A 15,353-nucleotide genomic window follows, 5' to 3' on the forward strand; every position below is an offset into this window, starting at 1 on the left:
GATTTCCCTGGGACCCAGTTCTGAAGCTATCCATGAACTGTTTTGGATTGAACATGTACATGACAGCTGTTCTTTTGTCCAGCAAGGACCTGATGGTGAAGGTGGTGCAGAATATTCCCAGGATGTTGGTGTACCTGCCTCCTCAGCTCAACATCCGCTCTCAGGTGGGGGCTTATTACATTCTATTCAGATGAGAATGAAGCAATGCAACATGTGTACTGGAATATCCCCTTTTATGCTGTTGCTGTGTCACTTTTGTCCATGCACTTGTTGTAGTAATTAGACTGTATTGCCCTCTCTCCTCCCTGCAGCTGAACCAGTCCCAGTCGGGTGTAGCAGGGCTGGTGGAGGTGTCGTCAGGCCGGAGGAGGCTGTGGGCGGTGGGGGAGCTGACAGCCATAGAGAGTGGATACAGACAGGCTGTGGAGCTCAAACACTCGTACCCTCAGGTACTGCTGAGCAGGATGCTAGATATGATATGGGACCCTACACTCAATTACATCATCAGTAGTAAAGGGAAATGAACAGGCATTCCAATGGTGTGGGACATGATTGAAATCAGTGGTTGCCTTACCCTAGGGGTACTTGAGGGGATTGCAGGGGGTACGTAGAAAGAATAGAGATTGCAATATATTTCCACTCAAAAAAAACATTTTAAAATCGATTCTCATAAGTCTGGTGTTCTGCCCCAGAACTATCACAGCTTATTAAAGACTAGGAAGCTCAAGTGTCTCATGAAGCTCTAGTCTTCACAAAAGATGTTGTGACTGCTAGAAGTCTTAATATGATTTTGTTATTTCACTCACAAGTGTAGATGTCAGGTTTAATGCATTTGTATTAGGGTGAGTTATACAAGTGATTGAATGTAAGGAACAGTTGGGTTCAATTTGATGACAAAGGGTTTAGCACAAGAAAGAAATGTAGGCAAATCATCACAGATGAGGGAGGGGGTTCCTATAGAATGGAGACCAGCTCAAGGGGGACACCAGACACAAAAGGTTGGGAACCACTGATTTAGATGATAACATGATCACAAATAGTCAAATATATGATACATACATTTAATTACCAAACTTTGTTGTTGTTGTATTCACATTTAAGGGGCAACCTAGCAATGTATATATTCCTATGTTCTAAAAACATACGTCATCATTAAAGGTGGGGTATGTAATTTTGGAGAAACCGGCTCGAGTGTGCTAGAATTTGAAAATACAACCGGAAAAAATCTGCCACTTCCTTACAGAGCCCCTCCTCCAACACACACGAACGCGCACATGACCAATGAGGGCACGAGATAAGTTTGTGCACAGATGGAAGGCTGACAGGCAGGTAGGCCATCCAGTTACTTTAGCCGGGCCGGCTCAGATGATTGGTCGTGCTTTTTACAGCACTACAGCTTCCACAGATGACATTTTTGTATGGATTTGTTGTCAAAGCACTTAAGATATTCATTGCTATCGGGATGTTAAGAGCATTCCGTGGAATATAACACAAAGTGTATCTCGAGCCGGTTTCTCAAACTTACCTACCCCACCTTTAACAAGGCTCTTCTCGGTCTAAAAAGTAACTTAAAAACAAATGTGTGATGTCATCAAGAATACAATGTGAAACTGCTCCACTGACATTGAATTGTAAAAAAGGTAAACAATTAAAAAAATCAAGTTTTATTTATATAGCACATTTTTAAACGATTTTTGGTCGAGCCAAAGTGCTGCACATATACTAAAAATACCCTACAGTAAAGACACTTTACAGCAGGGGTTCTCAAAGTTTTGATGAGTGAGGGCCAATTTAGGTACCCAATATTGGATTGAGGGCCGCCCAAGAAAAAACGGAACACAAAATAATTCCAAAACAAATCCTTTCTTTATTGTACTAACCAATTACCGCAACTCGCGAGATGCCTAGTTGCTATGCAACCAGTAGTCTAGCAAACTTTCCACAAGCTGTCATTCATAATTTAGCCCTCTGGAGTCTAAGGGTATTTTCTCGATTTTTAGATGTTTTCTTAAATCACCTTTTAAATGTATTTCTTCTAACATGGCACCCCATGTGTTAAATATCAAAATGTTCAGGACAATCTCTGGTCTTGCTATATATGCATATTGCTCACCTTAGAGCACTGTTTGATGAGATAAGTAGCTCAAAAGCTTAAAATGTGAAATCTGATTTTTGGAAAATCTTCAAAACTCGTGTGAAAACACAAATTTACTCATGTGATCGAATTGTTTTGGTGTTTTAGATTTGGTTACCAAAGTCCGAGGATCACAAAAGCAGTGAAATATTTGAATTACACTGTATATAAATGTGTTATTCATGTCTAAAATGAAAAACATTAAATTCACATTTTGAGTGAAACAGGTGTTTATCACTCTACTTTCACCACAGCAGGGACTGAGATACATCAGGACTGAATAATGACTTCATATTACATACCAAGGTTCATGTGATGTGTACAAATACAAATTGAGCATTCAACCTTTTTTTTCAACCAACAATTTATTATAAATATGTTTTTTTCAACCAACTATTTATATAAATATAAGAAACTGGAAAATCTCACTATTTACAATATTGAACATCAGAACTTTCAACCAACTATTCATTATAAATGTCAAGACAGTGTCAAGGTCTTTGTCTGTCTTCCAAGACAGTGGGTCTGGCTGCTGTGAAGATGGGGGTGATGGTGCATGGGCTGCTGTGTAGGTGGGGTGTACAAGTGCTATACGAGACCTCCTTTCTGGCTGGGTTGAAGGTGATGGCTGTGGTGGAGCCTTTGTGCTGAGGTGTATCTTGACCTGGTGGCAGCCGCAGATGGAGGTGGAGGCAGCTGTAGTGATGCTGGTCTGCTGGTCCTTGGTGGTGATGGCTCTGGTGAAGGCCCTTGAGCCACAGTAGATCTTGACCTGGGGGCCAGCACAGATGGATGTTGTGGCTGCTGGATAAATGCCGCCTGTGTAGGACAATAATTACAACTAATTTAATTGAAATAAAGTTCAAGTAAAATGTTGCTCAAGCACAAATAACAATGCACACATACAAATACAGTTTGGGAGGTTGCAGAAGGAGTCTCTCTCGATCTCACACACACACACACACACACACACACACACACACACACACACACACACACACACACACACACACACACACACACACACACACACACACACACACACACACACATTTCCAGTTACTTTACATTCAGTATAAAATCACAGAAACACATATACATAGGCTACATCTGATTACAAAGTCTCATCTGTACAGGACGGTAAAATAATAACAGGCACACATATAAATAAATCTATGACAAAGTCTCATCTGTACAGAACAGTATGATAAAATAATCGATGGCAAAAACATGTCACTGTAAATGTCTCCGTTGTGGGACGAATAAATGATTAATTTAATCCTCTACACATGTAATCTCACTTTTACACACCAAAATAACGTTATCACAGAGTAAACGTTTGCTAATGGAGAGTCTATTTTGTTCCAATAAAAAGTTCATGACTATCGATAAAAAATATATATCAATAAACCTATTGTTCATTTTCGCGGTATTCCCCACACATTGCCAGTACACTATTACTGTAATATTTACACTTACCCATGTCCAAATGGATCCTTGTTGTTGTCTTTGTATTCTTCTTCTTCAGAAGAGTCGAAGACTTCAGGTTCTGAGGCTCTATCTTCACTGCTGCTAGCGAAATAAATCTCTAGCGAAGTCGGCAACTGTAACGTTTTTTTAGCCATTTTATCTGTCTCTCTCTCTCTCCTCACACACCTAAACTGATGGGAGACACGTGGTTTATGTTTTTTTTACTTGGTGGGTAGGCCCTTAGTGATTTCTCGATGTCCATTGGTCATTTCAGACCATGATGGCTGCCGGCCGAGATTTCCTTGACGGACACACAAATCCACCAATCCCACACAGTGTGAAGTCAAGCTGCTTTGAGCGGCCATATTGGCTGCTGTGCCCTGGTTACAGTCTCACAGGAGATACTGCTGGAAAGCTACTCATTCTAATTCTTACTAGATACAACCATGGAGGATTCAAATATAACGCATGCATTTCAGCGTGTCACATTAACTATCGCGGGCCGCCAGAAACATTTCAGAGGGCCGCCATTGACCCGCGGGCCGCACTTTGAGAACCCCTGCTTTACAGCAAATACAACAGCACAGTTTGTGCAGAATATCAGTGTGAGAAAACGACACCCTCTGTCCTCAGACCCTCACATCGTACAAGGAAATACTTCCGGAGAAGTTTTGGTATAAAAAGAATAACTTGGATGGATGACATCACAAGATTGAGATTTTCTTCTCTGGTTTCTGACTTTAGGAGGGTATAGCTCGTTTTCATAACAAAATTGGGAGGGGAGTTCCCCAGACGTGATTTAATATTGCACTGTAATCCAGGCATGAGCACACACAATGGTCAGATCTTAAAAAGTCTTCCACCGCAACATTTGACCAACATACTTACACACAGTGTTTCAGTGCTGTCCTCTGCTCTGCAGCTGAGGCCCCTTCCCAGGACGGTGGCAGTGAGGACGGTGTACGAGGCGAGGAGCTGGAGCCACCAGGTCCAGCATGGAGCGGTGTGGGGCAGCCAGGAGTTAGTCCTGTCTGGGCTCTACTCTGCCCCCCCAGCACTGCAGCAGGGGAACCACACCCTGAAGGGTAACTGTTGCAGAGCGTTTGCACCTGCACAGACACCATCACTCACCAAGCTTTCTTATACCCAGCTCTAATCCACATGTTATCATGAAGATTCTGACTCTCACCAATGTTTTCTATTTAAGGATTAGTTCGAAGTAAAAACGATTTCAACATATACTCATTAGCACACTTGCACACATTTGAGTGCTGGCATGTTTGTTCAAAAACATGAATTCTACAGTTGTATAAAACAGGATTTTATTAACAATACTATAATTATTTATAATGTCTTTTTGATTATGACCTTCATTCTCTTAAATGATTCTCTTTTTAATTTGAAGATTTAAAGACTTTGCAACAATGCAACATACTTGTTTTGTTACTAACAAAAAAGAAAACAACATTAAAATAGTACGATAAAATAGTGCAATAGAAAAAGGTGGAAGTGAGTTCAAGGAAATACACAAATACATACAAATACAAATAATAGAAGGAAGGAAAACAGAATGTCAGATGAAATACTGTAAAGCATTATGGTCTTTTTTAAATAAATAAACGGAACAATATTTGTTCTATTATTTTATATCCACTTCTGCCGCTACCAAATATGAAGGCATGAACTTCAAAGGTACTTCAGAACTTTTGAAGTTGTTGTGTATAAAGTTGATATGGGCCTTCTTGACCTTCACATTTTAGAGAACAATGGGATTCATCATTATGAGACCAAGGTACCAATAACTGTGTGGTTATAGAACACATGCTGTTATTATTATATTGGGGAAAGAGGCCAAATGTTTTTCCATTTAAATCAAATCTAACAAGAGGGCTGAATCATAGCCAACATGTGATACATGTAGCAGCTGTTGGTCTTTCATTATGCTCCCCATCTCTCTCTTGTTCTCTGCTTCAGTTCAGGTCAGCTGTGTTCCCCGGGGGTCCCATGTGGAGGTGACCTTGGAGCGCTCCCCCCAGGGCGGGCAGGACAGTGTGGGGGTGGGCTGGGTCAGGCATGGCCTCCTGGAGCAGGTCAGACTGTGATAATGACAATGTGAAGAATTCATTGTATCGTTTTCTTCCTCCCTTTTTGAAGTCACAAATGGTCATATTCTACAGTGATTTTATTTATGTTTGTTTAGACTTTTCTTTCTTTCTTTTTTAAACATAGAACACATCAGGACTGTGACAATACAGCACAAATCAGAACATTTAAATACAATAAAAATGAAAGCATGGTACAGGTCACAATGCATATAAAAGAGGTTAGACGAAAATATGACATTGTTAAGATCTAAGAGGTTTATAACAATCATATTTTTAATATCAATCGGCCTTATCCTTTTGGAGCTGGAGTCATTTTCTCCATTTGATTGAAAAATAAATCAGGCATTTATTTGATAATGTATGAGGTTTTCATTTGGTAACACTTTATATGACTGTAAGGCATAATATAAATACTTAGACTGCTTATAGCATTGTATGTTACATTTAAAAGCAATCATATATTGATGTTACTTCAATAATAATCATAACACATTTTTATAATTAATAAAGGTCAAGTATAATAATACTTCATAATCATTCACAATGACATTTTATGATAGATAAAAGTGTATAGCTATCAGCAGATAATAACAAGTCATACTGCATCCTGCTCTCTGGGTTCACTCTGTCTCTATTTCCAACACTTTTCCCAACGTTTCCTCACTAACGTCTTGGCTCCGCTACAGGTCCGGGCTGAGAGCTGGTGGAGGCGCTCGGAGGAGAGCAGTGAGAGCAGGGTGGAGCTGCAGCAGCCCTTCTCCTCCACCCTCAGCAGCCTGTCCCTGCACAGCCTGACACACAGCGCACTGATGGAGCAGCGCACCAGCCACCAGGTACACTGACACCTTTCATCTTATACTACACTACTCACATATTTTCTCACGTCCCCACGCTTCTGTCATTTGAATTGAAACATTTAACAAAGCTCAGGTTCTCATAAAAACATTTTAAATGTATCTTTTGGATCTGATCGCTCAAATGGACAAGGTCACTGATTTTATGTCATTGTATTAAAACCACTGGTATAGTAAAGTTGTACGCATGTATTACCTACTTAATACAAAGGCATTGTCTACTCTATACCAAGTTCAATCCTTTATTAGTGGCCTTAATGTTACATGTAACACTGCAGGGTAGCTTGTGGATTTACTCCAGATGGAACTAAAGTCTGATTTAACACTTGATTATATTTCACATCATTCATCCAGATCTGTAAAGTAATTTAAGGTATTAAATAAATGTAGGGGAGTGAAAGTACACCTTTTACCTCTGAACAATAGTGGAATAGAAGTACTAAGTAGCATACAATGGAAATACTCAGGTAAAATACTAGTACCTCAAAATTGTACTTAAGTACAGTACTTGAGTAAATGTACTTCGTCACTTCCCACCTCTGAAGTTAAAACATACTGTATATCTACTATCATGGACTCACAAAACAGGCTGTAACACCTATGTTTTGCAATAACAATAATGTGTTTGCATCTTTTTTTAAATATGCAAGTCCATTTTTTAACTTTCCTATTATTATAATTATTATAATAATAATAATAATAATAATGATTATTCATTCATCTTATTGTGCTTGCAGACCCATCTGTCATGGAACAACACGGTGCCCGTCAACATCTCAATCAGCCTGAACAAGCAGTGGCAGAACAACTCCAGCAGGGGGCAGGCCTGCGCTCTGTTCTCCACACAACAGGTTGGAAGACCCTCCTCATAGGATGGTACACACGTGTAGGAGAAGTCTTTCTTTATTGTGTTACTTGATCTGTGTGTGTGTGTGTGTGTGTGTGTGTGTGTGTGTGTGTGTGTGTGTGTGTGTGTGTGTGTGTGTGTGTGTGTGTGTGTGTGTGTGTGTGTGTGTGTGTGTGTGTGTGTGTGTGTGTGTGTGTGTGTGTGTGTGTGTGTGTGTGTGTGTGTGTGTGTGTGTGTGTGTGTGTGTGTGGTCTAGATGGCGGTGTCGTCTGTCAAAGGTTGTGTGTCAGTGGGTCAGGAGGGAAACTCGTATTCCCAGAATGCAGAGCTCAGATGGGACAACAGGAGCGTCAAACAAGGCTTGAAGTACCAGGTAAACTCTGCAAGCTCGGACCACACAGGAACATGGGCCCCTCTGAAAGCTCCCAGCTCCCAGCTCCCAGCTCCCAGCTCCCAGCTCCCAGCTCCCAGCTCCCAGCTCCCAGCTCCCAGCTCCCAGCTCCCAGCTCCCAGCTCCCAGCTCCCAGCTCCCAGCTCCCAGCTCCCAGCTCCCAGCTCCCAGCTCCCAGCTCCCAGCTCCCAGCTCCCAGCTCCCAGCTCCCTCTTTTTCTTTTCAGACATCCTGATTTATGGGCAGACATAGCTAAGGAAATTCACTCCGTAATGGTTCAGATCAGTACATTTCTTATGTCATGAGGCCGAATCCCCTAGGTTTTTGAACATAAAGCATGGAAACATGTTACAGTAGAGGCAGAAAATACAGATATGAACCTGTCCTGAGGATTATGAGGGGCCGTACAGGCCGTAATTCATACTGGTCCTCTCACGCACATATATTCTCCTTTTACATACATATATTTTCACTCTTACACACGTATATATTTACACTCACACATTCATACATTTTGCTCTCATATTATCATATTTCAATGCACACATTCATACATTGTCACTCACATATTTATACATTTTTCACTCACACATTTTTACATTTTGTTCTCATATTCATATATTTTAATGCTCATATTTATACATTTTGCTCTCATGCACATTCATTCAATGTTTACATTTAATATTATAAATAATATATGCATGTCTGAAGACAATGTATGTATGCAAGAGAAGAATGTATGTATGTGTGAGAGAAAGTATAGTGGAAACGGAAGGAGTATGGTTGAAACGGAAGGCAGGTCATTATCGCGCTGTGATTGGCTCAGAAGGTCGAGCGGGGCGGGCTCATGTTCAGAACTTCTGATTCAAATCAACATGATGGAGGGGGAGATGAATCCGTGTAACTACGGACCATTTGTTTTTTTTTATTAAAAAGTAAACAGAAGAGTGTCTGCGAGGCCTTTTTGCTTTTTACCTTACTGAATGGTCTAATGGTCATTGGAGCGTTCGAAACTCTTTGAGTTTCGAAATCACTTCCGAAGCTCACGGAAGTTATTTCAAAACAAAAGCACTCGTGTGCTTGGAACTGTGATCATATTATAAACAAGGTGAATTTAGCGATCACAACGAAAACAGCCAAGACACACATTGAGCCCAGAAAACTAATGTTAATAAGGGCTGTAAATATAATAAGCCTATGTCTAAAATGGACAACATTGTTAGGAGATTTAAACTATGCAGCGATTCTGAACTGCGGTCACTCAGCCGTCTCTCCACTTTGTCTTTTCAAATCAGCAGCTCTTTATTTTTTCCCTGCTATATTCAATGAGTGATACAAATATTATTTACCACAAGTTCTTAATAAAACTGACACTGTTGGACTCGGTACTAGTTTGACTGCTACTAACAATACATTGAAGTACTTTTACTGTGTATTTTTTGAGAAATACTCAAAGTCCCCTCCTGAGAACAAGATCAAGCCACTTCTGCTACATTTGATGAGGGAATTCTTTTTTGTTGCCATTAGTTCTTTGTGAGATTGATCCTGTTGGACTCAGTACTAGTGAAACAAACTACCCCCACAAGTACTATGAAGTACTTTTACTGTGTACTTACTTTATAAGCTCTGAATCTTGTGGTGCTTGAAAAAATACACACTGGCTAAGCCGGCCAGGTTATATGCCTTTTTTGGAGCCCTTTTTTGCAATATTTATTCAAATGTCACTAGTTTTTTAAACAAACCACTATCTGAGGATAATACAAGCAACCATAAAACGCCCTTTATCTAGAGAGCCATTGAAGCCAATGAAGAATCTATCCTTCCACAAATCTTTTCATCTGCTGTATTAATAAAGTTGCCACGTGTTTTCAAATTCAAGTTAAGGCACTATCTGTGCAGAACATTACAAATATTCTTCATTTGCAGTATTTTATTTTAAAAGTGTTCAGAAAGACTGCATCAATGATATTCTATATATAATATGAACATTTGCATTAAAGGTTGGGTAGGTAAGTTTGAGAATCCGGCTCGAGTGCGCTAGAATTTGAAAATACACAACCGGAAAAAATCTGCTACTTCCTCACAGAGCCCCTCCTCCAACACACAGGAACGCGCACATGACCAATGAGGGCACGAGATAAGTTTGTGCACAGATGGAAGGCTGACAGGCAGGTAGGCCATCCAGTTACTTTAGCCGGGCCGGCTCAGATGATTGGTCGTGCTTTTTACAGCGCCACGGCTTCCACAGATGATATTTTTTTCTTAAGCACTTAAGAAATTCATTGCTATCGGGATGTTAAGAGCATTCCATGGAATATAACAAAAAGTGTATCTCGAGCCGGTTTCTCAAACTTACCTACCCCACCTTTAACTTCAACCGAAGTCAATTTAAATAGCGGGCAAAAATGGGTTAATTGCCATGGATGTGGTGTTTGATATAGTTTACGTTCAATTTCAACTATTTTAGGCAGAAAAACGTATATTGACTAAACCCTTTTTAATAATTTACTATTTAGAAAGGTTTTTGTGAGAAATCATTTCAAAAGTAAACTTGTTTTCCTTTTGTATTTAAATTTGAAATGTTTGCACACAACATTATTAATGTATACATTTTTATCAATTGTTTAAAATTATGAATCCATTTATTTTATTGTATTTCCTTGAGGGTGGGGAAGATATCCAGCCTGTAGTTCAACATGCAAATGTTCTAATACAAGTAGGCTAAGTATAAGTATAACATGGACAAGTAAATAAAATACGTTTCATCGGAGGATGTGGAATTATTTTCTCTCACCTTGTAATTACACAATCAAACAATCTATAATTTAGCTCTGGCCTTCACTAAAAAAAAAACATTTAGTTGAATTGGACACGTTTTTCGAAGCTCTATTGACTGACATGCAATGACTGGGACTGATGGAAGAATCTGAGAGGAATAAACTAGGAGCAGAGAAATAATCATATTTTAAAAGACAGCAGCTTCATAAGAGGCCAACAAGAGTGACAGGGTGTGTCAGTGCTGAAGGATAGACCAGCTATCTAGGCCAGACTCTAAAGACTTTCCATGGTGTCAAATGCTGCTGCTGGAGTACTAGTGCTGATATCATGTCTACCATCCTCTTAAAATACTCTGTCCAACAATAAAAGTCTCATGAAGAAAGGTTGTTTAAAGCTTATTCAAAATAGTAGAGAAACATGCACTCAGGAGGGGACATTGACAGAGGATTTCAACAACAACACTACTGAGTCCAGCAGTATCAATATCATTAAGAACTAATGGTAAAATGGTCTTTTTATCACTCGTCAAAGATAGCAGAAAAACATGCATGTGTACTCAGGAGGGGACTTTGATAGAGGATTACTAAAAAAGTACACAGTAAAAGTACTTCATAGTACTTGTGGGAGTAGTTTCACTAGTACTGAGTCCAACAGGATCAATCTCACGAAGAACCAATGGCAAAAAAAAGTTTTTTTCCCTCATCAAACTTAGCAGAAGTGGCTTGATTTTGTTCTCAGGAGGGAAATTTGACAGAGGATTTCAACAACCACATTACTGAGTCCAGCAGTATCAATATCATTAAGAACTAATGGTAAAATGGTCTTTTTATCACTCATCAAAGATAGCAGAAAAACATGCAGTGTACTCAGGAGGGGACTTTGACAGGATTACTAAAAAAGTACACAGTAAAAGTAATTCATTTTATTGTTGGTAGCAGTCAAAATAATACCGAGTCCAACAGTGTCCGTTTTATTAAGAACTTGTGGTAAAAAATATTTGTAAAAAAAAAATGAAGAGCAGCTGATTTGAAAAGACAAAGTGGAGAGACGGCTGAGTGACCACAGTGCAGAATCGCTGCATAGTTTAAATCTCCTAACAATGTTGTCCATTTTAGACATAGGCTTATTATATTTACAGCCCTTAATAACATTCATTTTCTGGGCTCAATGTGTGTCTTGGCCGTTTTCGTTGTGATCGCTAAATTCACCTTGTTTCCCCTTGTTTCTAATATTATCACCGTTCCAAGCAAACGAGTGCTTTTGTTTTGAAATCACTTCCGCGAGGTTCGCGGCCCTCAGGCAATAAGACTGTTAAACACCTGAACTGTTGAAACAACATCCATAACATTCATCTGCTACTTAGTAATTATTTATCTATTTATCTAATATATCATTCCAATAGCTTGCATATAGACTCTTATTTCACTATTTCACTTTTTTAAAACTATTTTTCTTTTTGTATTTACTTTTTAATATTTACTTGCACTATATTTGTCTGTTTTTCTGTATTATTGTGTTGCACTGTTGGAGAAGCCTGTGACCTAAGATTTTCATCGACATAACTACTGTAGCTATGTTTGTATGACAAATAAAGAACATTGAACCTTGAACCTTGAACCTCGCTCCAATGACCATTAGACCATTCAGTAAGGTAAAAAGCAAAAACGCCTCGCAGACGCTCTTCTGTTTACTTTTTAATAAAGAAAAACAAATGGTCCGTAGATACACGGACTCATCTCCCCCTCCATCATGTTGATTTGAATCAGAAGTTCTGAACATGAGCCAGCCCCGCTCGACCTTCTGAACCAATCACAGCGCGATAATGACCTGCCTTCCGTTTCAACCATACTCCTTCCGTTTCCACTATACTTTCTCTCACACATACATACATTCTTCTCTTGCATACATACATTGTCTTCAGACATGCATATATTATTTTTAATATTAAATGTAAACATTGAATGAATGTGCATGAGAGCAACATGTATAAATATGAGCATTAAAATATATGAATATGAGAACAAAATGTAAAAATGTGTGAGTGAAAAACGTATAAATATGTGAGTGACAATGTATAAATGTGTGCATTGAAATATGATAATATGAGAGCAAAATGTATGAATGTGTGAGTGTAAATATATACGTGTGTAAGAGTGAAAATATATGTATGTAAAAGGAGAATGTATGTGCGTGAGAGGACCAGTATGAATTACGGCCTGTACGGCCCCTCATAGAGTATACTATGTCCTCTTTAAGAAACAGGCAACATTTACTAAAGTAGCAATAAATACAATGTTACCTATGCCTAAAAATATAGTGGTGCAGTGAAGTATTTATACAGGCCAACTCGTAAGATAGCATTGCAAGGGCTCCCTCGAATAAATATAACCTTCATATTAACACCACTTTTATCATTTTTAAAGCGTAAAGGCAATCCCCAGAAGTATAACACGGTCGCATGGCTGCTCGTTACCTCTGCTAAGCTAAAGGCGCTAATGTTGGATGTAGCGAAGTTCAGTAGTCTCATTTCACTTGTTAGCAACCACCGTATTTAAGACGCCTAAAAGCTTGGGACAATCACGAGTGAGGTAATTACTTAAGTATTTTATGTCTTAGAACAACATTTGAAAGTCTCATCTCGAAAATCAGCTTGTTCTAACATCAGATTGTGTTTCAGGCATCTAGAAACACGTTCAAATTTACTTTGAGACTGGAATTTTGTCAAATGCTAACTCATTTCCAGGTTTTAGGACTCCTTCCTGCAACACTCTACCAGGATAAACATTATGATTGCTGTTATCTATCCCCCCCTCTCAGCGGTGGGGCTCCAGAGAGCTTTCCCCCTTTAACCCGCTGTAAGCTTTAAATTCCCCTGACTTATTCCCTCATGTTTGACTGATGTTTCTGCTTTTGTAATTCTAGAGGGGTCCACGGGGAATGCACAGCCTTCAGGTGAATGTGGGCCTCGATAAAGTGTCCCCTGTGCCCTGTCATTCACACACACTCCTGACGAAGATTCAGACCAACCTGAGGAACCGTCTGGAGCACACAGTGCTGCTGGGCCTCTGCCCCCCCCAGCCTGTGAGTCAACACATCTGCATCCTATTCTTCTCACTGCTTTCCTTCACAATGATTTACAGTTTGGTGTTTTACTCCCACATCTGAATACATGTGCAGATTGTAGCTGCTCTTTTGGTAATGTGTGTGGTTCAACTTGCATAGACTCTGAACCCTAGAGGAATCTTTTTTTTCGTAATTTCTTGTACGATGTCAGACTCCCAGGATGCCGCTGTGCTTGGTTCCTTTCTCCAGCTGTTGTTTATTTTCTCTGTGTGTCTCTCAGACTGTATCGTGGTCAGGATCCCACAGAGTGAACTCGGGAGAGGAGCTGTTTTACTCTCAGTCTCGCCTCTCGGTGACAGGACGGCCCCACCAGTGCAGCCTCACCGTCGCTCTGACCAACTCCTCCACAGCCCAGGGCTCCAACATGTCTCTGTTCTCCAAGGTGAACATCCCCCGGATCAAATCTTAGTTTTCCTTGGTTTCAATCACATTTGTAAACATTACTTTCAATTTTAGAAGCTACCAAATATATTTCGGTTGATTGATTAATCTTTAGATCTACAAAATGCAGTGGTGGGAGAAGTATTCAGGTCCTTCACGGAAGTAAAAGTACTAGTATATTAGTTTATTTAAGTATAATCAGGAAAATGTCCTGAAAAGGTTGTTTTAGGTATATTTATAGCATAGTAACAAGTACAATATTAACCTTTTAAATCAATTGGAGTAAAAGTATAGAGTGGCACCAATCTGTTACATCTGTTTGTATTTTGAGTAAAACACATCATAGACATGTTTTTATATATTTTTTATATATCTGAGACCCATAATATATGCCTTTTTAAGATAGCATGACAGGTGCACTTTAAGCTCGAAATTACAAATTAGATTAGTTTGTTTAAAAAAAAAAATGTGTGTGAAGATTACCATTTGTGGCATTATCGGAGGTTGTTTGTCAAACTTTTGTGAGTCTTCCCTAATTGCCATGCAATACTCAAGGAAGTTACAGTAAGTCTAAAACACATACATGCTGTATTTTAGATTTTTGTATATCTTTGTGGGTTCTTATGAATACACAAGTACAACAATGTGTGTGTTGTACACTTCACAGTCTAGGATTGGCAACTGGAGTGTGGAGGTGGGGGGCAGTGTCCTGTCTGGGCCCCAGGGGTCCGGTCTCCAGGTGCAGGCCAGACTGGACGGCAGAGAGAAGATCTGGCTTAACGGGACGGCAGAGGGACCATGTCTGCAGAGCACAGCGGGTTATATGAACGGTGAATACATCTGAAAAATAAATATGGATTTTGATATTGCTCTAAAAACCCACAACTTCTGCAAAAAAAAATAGAAGAAATCAAGAAGAATATTTACTTCAGCCTAGTAGTCAGAGTAGCCACATTCTAAGGAAATCATCAAAAGATGATTACCTTAAAAACATTAAATGGAAAGAACTTATACATGAAATATATGGAATGGAAAAAATAACCATGATAATTCCTATTTTTGTGTTGATATATTTGATAAAAAATGGGGAAAATGGGTAAACACAAAATATTAGAAATTACCTTTGGTTAGATGTTGACTATATATCCGTTTCCTGCTAAATATATCCCATCATCATTTTTGAGTTCTTCTTACAGATTTGTTTAGGTATCATCGTTTTAACTGTATTTCATTTGTATTGCGTTTGCTCTGTAAAAAATGAATTTCTTAA

At 39.3% G+C, this 15,353-nt stretch overlaps 1 protein-coding gene across 1 annotated transcript in view; it reads left to right on the forward strand.

Annotated features, from left to right (window-relative positions):
* Positions 1-15,353, forward strand: part of LOC117545615 — a 106,015-nt gene that overhangs the window by 52,498 nt on the left and 38,164 nt on the right. The window contains exons 53-62 of the mRNA XM_034215469.1: positions 83-164; positions 312-449; positions 4,527-4,689; positions 5,579-5,694; positions 6,396-6,542; positions 7,301-7,414; positions 7,667-7,783; positions 13,502-13,660; positions 13,923-14,084; positions 14,751-14,913. Of these exons, the coding sequence (XP_034071360.1) occupies positions 83-164; positions 312-449; positions 4,527-4,689; positions 5,579-5,694; positions 6,396-6,542; positions 7,301-7,414; positions 7,667-7,783; positions 13,502-13,660; positions 13,923-14,084; positions 14,751-14,913 (1,361 nt within the window). The remainder of the gene's footprint in view (positions 1-82; positions 165-311; positions 450-4,526; positions 4,690-5,578; positions 5,695-6,395; positions 6,543-7,300; positions 7,415-7,666; positions 7,784-13,501; positions 13,661-13,922; positions 14,085-14,750; positions 14,914-15,353) is intronic.

Source organism: Gymnodraco acuticeps, unplaced genomic scaffold (assembly GCF_902827175.1).
Source record: "Gymnodraco acuticeps unplaced genomic scaffold, fGymAcu1.1, whole genome shotgun sequence".
NCBI lineage: Eukaryota > Metazoa > Chordata > Actinopteri > Perciformes > Bathydraconidae > Gymnodraco > Gymnodraco acuticeps.